General features: G+C 42.1%; 1 protein-coding gene across 1 annotated transcript; it reads left to right on the top strand.

Annotated features, from left to right (window-relative positions):
* Positions 1-1,664: 1,664 nt before the first annotated feature.
* On the top strand, positions 1,665-6,715 carry dnajb1a (DnaJ heat shock protein family (Hsp40) member B1a). Its single transcript, XM_080724108.1, has 3 exons — positions 1,665-2,188; positions 3,123-3,721; positions 4,168-6,715. Exons 1-3 carry the CDS (start codon positions 1,978-1,980, stop codon positions 4,396-4,398), a joined length of 1,041 nt encoding a protein of 346 aa, XP_080580234.1. The 5' UTR covers positions 1,665-1,977; the 3' UTR covers positions 4,399-6,715.
* Positions 6,716-8,042: the final 1,327 nt, after the last annotated feature.

Raw genomic sequence — 8,042 nt, 5'->3', positions numbered from 1 at the left:
GGCCTTTGAGGTGCTATGGTACCATGAGGTGCATGTGCAGTTGTCATAGTAACATTGGATGAGTTCTCCAAACAGCCCAAAATTAGGGTCCTGCTTGGCCTTCCTTCTCGGGCCCACCTCACCGCTTATCACTGTAGGCCTATAAGCGTGGGTGGCTCACAGTAGCTGACAGAGTACAGCATCTTGCAATGGGCCTGTGTACAAGATACACTAGTAACACTACACCACCACCAAGATACCCATGTACCTGTCAAAATACTTCCTAAACGTCAGGTATGTCCACAATTACAACACCAGAGGTACAGTAGCTCCACAAATCATGTTCAACCCAGATTTGACACATTCGTTCTCCTGCTATAGGCCTACCACTAACATGTGGAACGCCCTACCGCAAGCCCTAAAGGAGTGTAAATCCCTAAACTCCTTCAAAATCGGTCTGAAAAGTCACCTAGCCTACAGATGGCTGCTACTCGAAACTTGAAATAGAGCCTACGTATCTACTTACCTCCCCTTTTCCACTGTAAATATCTTCCTTTTCTTTTTCTTTTAATTATAATTTCATTGTATAGTTATATACATATTGTTTGTATATGTAATATTTATTCTTCAATCAAACAATCAAAACTCCTGCTAGAGTTCTCAAAGTATTCTTACTGACCACTGTGACCAGTGAGGAGATCCTCCAGGAGTTTACTTTTAGTTGACATTTTTTCACTGGAAATATTAGCCTCTAAAATACAACCCAGGTAGGTCAGATCGGGAGGCTCTCTCCATTCCGACATGTCGCCACTCCGAAATTGACTTCTTATTGTCGGAGTGGCGACACTCCCATGGGGGTTCGGTTTAGGGTTAGGGTTTATGATTGTCACCCACTTTTACTGTGAAGCCATCTGCCTTGTTGAGGTTAATTTTGGAAGAGAAAAGAGAATGGATTCAGTTTTAGATTATTTTAAGATAACGTTTGATGCAGTAGTCAAAGGTAATATGCTGTTAAAAAATGTATTTTTGTATGTAGGCCTATAGAGCATCGCAGCGGAAGTTGATTCCTGGTGTCACTACGTCATTCCCCATTCATTTTCGCCATAGACTTTTACAAAAATATTTATAACAATTATGTTAAGCCTCGAACCAAGCCATCCAGGATGGAGGTGAATCATGACCATATAACCTTTTTTTCTATGAAAAGAACATTTTGAAAATCGCTAAACAAAGGGTAGTTATTAAATGTAGTATATCAAATAATGTAATATTAAAATATGTTTTCACATAGGATCAAAGGTTATATGGTCATGATTCACCTCCATCCTGGATGGCTTGGTTCGAGGCTTAACATAATTGTTATAAATATTTTTGTAAAAGTCTATGGCGAAAATGAATGGGGAATGACGTAGTGACACCAGGAATCAACTTCCGCTGCGATGCTCTATTAAAACTTTACCCATAGGGACACCCCCAAAATCATGTGGGCGTCCCTTTAAATATTACCTCTTCGGGCTTTGGGATCGTCCCTTCGGGCTATGGGACCTAGACTCTGACAGCAACGGGGAGGTTTCAACATCATGATGACTCACATCAGCCGAGCCCCTTCCAGAAGTTTCCCTGCATATGGTTGGCCACTGGGTCTACCTAGTAGCATCTGTCCTAAACAGATACACGATAGAATAACAACAACATTTTTTTAACGCGAAATATTGTCGCTTCGTCGCATTTTATCATAGCATAAACCAGTAAATTCTCCCTGGATTGGACGTTAACAGCTTTATAGCGTATAAGTGCCAGTGGTAACCTCTGCTGTGCTGTAGCTTTATAGCATGCTAGTCAGCTAACTTCAGCTGTACTGACTGACTGACAGCTGCATTTAACATCGCACACGGGACGTGCTTTTGGTTTTTATATTAAAGCAACCGGAGTTGCGATCGACACGAACTATAACAATGATCTTATGAAAACGATCGAGAACTTTTTGTTGTTGTAATAATGGGTAAAGATTATTACAAAGTGCTGGGGATAGCCAAAGCCGCGACTGAAGATGAGATAAAGAAGGCGTATCGAAAGCAGGCCCTCCGTTATCATCCCGACAAGAACAAGTCTCCCGGAGCAGAGGATAAATTCAAAGAGATCGCCGAGGCCTACGATGTGCTCAGCGACGCCAAGAAGAAGGAGGTCTATGATCGACACGGAGAAGAAGGTAATCATTTACGTTCCTTAAGCCACGAGCGTTGTTGTGGTTATGTGTACTAGACAGTAGTGTCAGTGCAGTGGTTCTCAGACCTTTAAATTTAAAGGTCTTAACACTGACAGTAGGCCTATGAGTATATGGTCCCGTTTTGGTTCATTTTGTATACTAGTGTCAGAGTTACAGACTTGTAAAGGTCAATTAGAGAGTCCCTTGAATCCGTGATATTATATGAGATACTTAAATGGTTTCCTGTGGAAATAAGCTTAGTCTTTTCTAGGATCTCCTTTTAGTAGACCTTGTACCAGTGAACTGTACCGTCATGAAACTGTACCTTTTCCTATGCAAACTTCTAATAAAGTCTTCAATCAAAAAATCAAACCACTTTAAGAACCACTGGCACTGGCATTAACCTTCGCCAGATACCACATATCTTCTAAATCAGTAGTTCTCACACATTCAAGATCTTTCAAAATAGCTGATGTACAAGCTCACTAGCGCGGCACGAAGTGAGCTCGTAGATGTGCTATTTTTTAATGGCAACTCACAAATCTTAAAATGACACACAGATGCTTTCCCAGGTTTAAAGGGCCAATAAAGCCATTTACGGCGGTCTTTATCAGTTCATTCGTGCTTCAACAATCAAAACTGCAGGTCGTCGTGTCACAATGGCTTCAGGTCGTGTGTCACAATAGCTTCAGCAAGAGAATCTACTAGAAGCATCATGGCTCTGCCTGCTGTGTTCAATCAAACCCCTGTTGTACTCTGGTTGGGCCTTGGATCAAGAAGACTATCATAGATTATTAGATTATTATTATATTTTATATCAAGCCATATTTATCAGCACATCACCTGTCAAATGTCTTGTAATTTAATGGTACCATTTTGTGCTTATGTTATGTCCCAAAAACCTCTGACTCTGGCTTTCTGTACTCTCTCCCAATAGGACTGAAGGGTCCTACAGGTGGCACTGAAGGTCACAATGGTCAAAGCTACAACTACACCTTCCACGGAGACCCGCACGCCATGTTCGCCGAGTTCTTCGGCGGCCGCAGCCCGTTTGACCAATTCTTCGCGCGAAACGGGGACCACAACATGGACATCGACGACCCCTTCGCGGCATTCGCCATGCCGGGGGGCATGGGAGGCATGGGAGGTATGGGGGGCTTCCAGAGCCAGAGGTCTTTCAAGTCCCAGCCCGGAGGCCCCCACAGGGGCCGCGAGAGGAAGAAGGACCCGCCCGTCGTCCACGAGCTGAAGGTGAGTCTGGAGGAGGTCTTCTCCGGCTGCACAAAGAAAATGAAGATTTCACGCAAGCGCCTGAACCCGGACGGCTGCACGGTGCGCAGCGAGGACAAGATCTTGACGGTGGACATCAAGCGCGGCTGGAAGGAGGGCACTAAGATCACCTTCCCCAGGGAGGGCGACGAGACGGCCACCAACATACCTGCAGACGTGGTGTTTGTGGTCAAAGACAAGCCTCATCCGGTGTTCCGGCGAGAGGGCTCAGATATCATTTACCCTGCAAAGATATCTCTCAGAGATGTAAGTGAACTGATATGGCCCCGATTTCCGATCATAGCATTCTGTTCTGTTCAGACTTTAGTATGTTCACAAATGTGTTTCTTTGAAAAATGACCAATAACCACATAAACCAAGGTCTGCGGTTGAATGTAGCTCTGTGAGCTTGTACAGCGTTTGTAAATCTGCTATTTTGTAAGAGATTTGATGTAGACAACAACAAAAAAAGTGCATACTGCATAGTTAGTATAAACCCCTGGTGGAGTCAACAAAATACATAGTGTTTAAGAAGTTAAGTGAAGTCCACATTGCAGCATAATGAATGTCCACATCACCAACTAGCAAAGAAAAAGACAACTGTATGCTTATGATGCATGATAAGATAAGAGTTATCCAAACACTAGTCGGTTCATCATCATCATCATCATCCTAATTGTCTCTGCCTTTGTTGTCTTTTTTCCCCCCATCAGGCATTGTGTGGTTGCACAGTCAGCGCCCCCACATTGGACGGCAGAACGATCACGGTGCCCTCCAGAGACGTGATCAAGCCTGGAATGAAGAAGCGCTTAGTGGGCGAAGGGCTGCCCTTATCCAAGTGTCCCGAGAAGAGGGGCGACATGGTCCTGGACTTTACAGTGAAATTCCCTGACAAGTTGGGCCAAAGCACTCGTGATGCTTTGAGAGATATCCTTCCCCCATGAATTAAGAAAGAAACCACGCTTAGAGAGAGAGAGAGAGAAAATAAAACGAAGTCTAACAACCACAGAGATAGTCAGCCCACATTCCTAATGCCACTCTTGTCTGTCTCGCGTTGACTCGCCCCCCTATGCCGAGACAGACGTCTTCTAGTTGGATTTATATAGCGTTATTTGAAGTACTAAGTGAACATTCTTTACCAAATCTTATCAAGTCACTTTACTACAGTCTCATGAGACTCTGAAACTAGGGAAATGGCAGTGAAGTTGTGCATGTGCATTGAACTTGGGTTCTGTCACAGTAATTACATGTACGTGTCAAGTGCAAGGAGAGCTTATGTACGGAAGCCTCTCGTAACCATTCATGGGCTTTACATGGGAGTCTTTTTCGCTTCAGGAAAGGCTTGTGGTTGTCAAGTTTTAAAGCGAAATCTGCAGAGCTTGAACATTCAATCTATGGCCAGTCCAACCTGGCCCTCACACTGTTTTGAAAGTGCTTCCAATGCAATGGTTGTAGAAACACAACAACCGTTAAACTAAACCTCAGGTGCAGTGACACACGTCTGAATGTAGACGACACACGCATTCAGTATATGTTTTTGGTTACCAGTATTACTATGCAGTGAGAAGTATGTGACTCAAGTACTGGGCAGAAACCTAAGACATAGCGTGCTGAGAATTCAGACACTTGTCTTTCATCTTGAAGGTATAACGAGTACTAGTTTTTGGAAACACAACATTCTAAGTTGGGCCCTGCTCCTGGCTCAATGAAAACAATAGCGCACACCATCTACTGCCCTAAGGCTGATGCACAGAATCGCCCACATTTATTTATTTAATTTTTTAAAGAAAGAAAGGGTACAGCATTTCTGCTGTATTTTGATAGTGAACAGAGAGATAAGAAAAATGGGAGCGAGAGTGCAACATGCAGCAAAGTGCCTCTGGTTGGATTTGAACCTGGGTCAGCTATGACATTGACTTACAGTAGCTTATGGTTTGTGCTCTACCACCAGAGCACACATCTATACATAGTTTTTTCTTATTTTTTTTGGGTGGAAAACGGTACTCATTATACCTCTTAAGTGAGAGGAAGGAATTTTAAACGTGGTACATCTTTCAAAATACGTTAATATTTGTATTATTTCACAACAGCTGGCATGGTCTATCTAGGAATACACGACCTGATTTGCTTATGTCAAATGGTGGGAATAGAATTCTGTGCCAAATAACATTGTCTAATTAATTATAACACAACAAGTGTGTGTGTGTGGGGCTGTGTGCGTGCGTGCATCTAAAAGTATGTATATTAGTGCATGGGTGTTAACCTCTTTTGCAAACTATAAACATATGTTATTAGATTAGGTCATGCTCCTTTACTTGAAGTTGCATAGTTACCATATGTAACTTTTTCATCTAGGACTGAAGAGAGATAGGAAATCTAAGGCACAGAGGGGAACAGATGCAACACATGTCTCAAGCTGGAATCGAACCTGGGACATTAAGATTATTTAGTCTATGCATTAGCATCTGGTTAGCTACTGGCATTCCCCACCTTCTCATTTGCACTTATACAAATCCAGTGCAATTTTTTGATCACACTTTTTTTCCTTTTTTCTATGTTGAGAATCTGGTTGCAAGCAAAGCTTCGACCAGTCATTTTTAAAGCTGTGAAATTAGCTGCTTTCCCATTTGGAGTCTCAAAGTTCTGCAGTTCATTGTTCATTCTTTCACAAACCTTATACCAGGGGTCTTCAACAGGGGGTCCGGGACCCATAGGGGGTCCTCCAAATCTTTGTGTAATAGAAGCTTTTTTTTTCTTCTCTCCTTTAACCACTTGAACCCTAACGTCCATATTCGGAGAACTTGAGTCAAAAATAGCAAGCCTGCCTCACAACGCCTCGTGCTGCGAGGTTTTGTGAGCTTGTAGATCGGCTATTTCGGAAAATAGGTTTGATGTAGAGGGGAAAAGGTACAAGTTCAAGTACAGAGTGAAAGGTCAAGTGTATTTTAAGTATTGATGGTTCAAGTGGTTAAATATCTGAAAATACTAATTGACATGAATCCAAAATACACTGATGATTGTGCGGTCAAACGATGAAGCTATATGGTATCTATGGGTTGTGGGGGGTCCCTTCTTAATCTCTCTTTCGACTAAGGGGTCCTTGGCCTGAAAACGTTGAAGACCCCTGCCTTATACCGTAGCTATTTGGATATGGGTAGAGAGTTTCAGAATTTGAGCCCAAGGTAAACCGCTGTCCTTTGTTAGTCCAATGTTAGATTCTGACTGGCTGTACACCTCTCTGAACAGAACGGTCTCTGCTACCGAGCAGCACCTGGTTGCAGAAACTAGGGTCCTGTTGAGGTCCACGGGAGACAGGAACCTCAACAAGTGGCAGGAAGTGACCTCACAGTGCGCAAGTGACTTCATGCCGCTTGTGGAGGTCACGTGACGTCTCTGCCTTGCAGTCCAAGGCACTACAGTCCCTTTGAGCCGCATTGTCGCTATGTGTACATGTTATCTTTTAGACAACCCAACTCTACCCCTAACCCTAAACTTAACCTCCATGGGGTAGAGCAAGAAAGAGGTGTGAGGTCACTTCCTGCCACTTGTTGAGGTTCCTGTCTCCCGTGGACCTCAACAGGACCCTAGTGGCTGCAGCCAGGTAGTCTTGCAATATCTGGTGTCAACCATTTTTGAAGTAGCCCGGTAAACTATCCCAGTGGACCAAAAGTGTAGAATGAAAACTAAATGTGAATTTTGCTACCGGGATGGTTTACCAGGCTATTTTTGAAGTACTTCAGTATACATGTCTTGTCTTCGTCTGAATGTCGGAGGTGATGTAAAAAAAAGAAGAAAAAATAACCCTGACAGTCACTATTTGTCCTCACTCCTAATGGAGTCTTAGGTTTTATAACTGACCTGAACATGGTTTTACCATGAATGTAGAGATGTGTAATCTCTGATGTTTACCTTTTTGTTTTGAAAAGGATGTTTGCTTTTTCGCTTTTTTTTTTTTTTTTGGCAAACGTTTGCCTTTTTATGTTAAAGTGTAAGCATTATTTTGTTTTATTGTTTGTGTTTTGAAATGTTTTATGTTTAAAAAGGTGGTATATCCAATATATTTTGCTTCAAACCTCATAGCTTGCATTATTCAATTACAGATATTTGAATAAATGTTTCCTAAGTTGTGACAAATAACTCCAAGAATAAAAAAAGACAAGACAAATATGTAATAAACTAAAGAGTTAATAGACACTACCATACTTTTTGACTGTGTGTACCCCCATTATTATTATTATTATTATTTTAACACGTGACACAAAGGAAATCCTTCTAGTAATAACTTGTGTCCTGTGAAGACAACTTTGTCTTACCCTTTTAAAAGAGGCCATACCTCAATTTGGTGTTTTTAGACAAAATAATGTTCACATGCAACAAAGAGATTAATTGAATACTTTAACAGTTTGCACAAAAAAGGTACAGTGGTATAAATATACAAAAGGTGTTAAGATAGGGGCTTTTAAGCCGTGACATCATTTTGTAGGCAGAGGAGAACTCTGCTCCAGAGCATTTTCTGTCCCTCGCTATTTCAACAGATCCGAGACAAAAATATCGACTAAAGTATAATTCTAACATTTTCCTTTCAACA

The sequence above is a fragment of the Nannobrachium achirus genome (genome assembly GCF_963921795.1).
Source record: "Nannobrachium achirus genome assembly, chromosome: 4".
NCBI lineage: Eukaryota > Metazoa > Chordata > Actinopteri > Myctophiformes > Myctophidae > Nannobrachium > Nannobrachium achirus.
Note: the sequence above shows the minus strand (reverse complement) of the source record. Positions and strands in the feature narration are given on the sequence as shown.

What these genes read in the sequence shown, in the direction of transcription:
- dnajb1a (XM_080724108.1), top strand. Translation starts at nt 1,978, where the DNA reads ATGGGTAAAGATTATTACAAAGTGCTGGGGATAGCCAAAGCCGCGACT. An exon ending in TGATCGACACGGAGAAGAAG is followed by an intron (nt 2,189 to 3,122) that starts GTAATCATTTAC and finishes CTCTCCCAATAG; the next exon opens with GACTGAAGGGTCCTACAGGT. An exon ending in CAAAGATATCTCTCAGAGAT is followed by an intron (nt 3,722 to 4,167) that starts GTAAGTGAACTG and finishes TCCCCCCATCAG; the next exon opens with GCATTGTGTGGTTGCACAGT.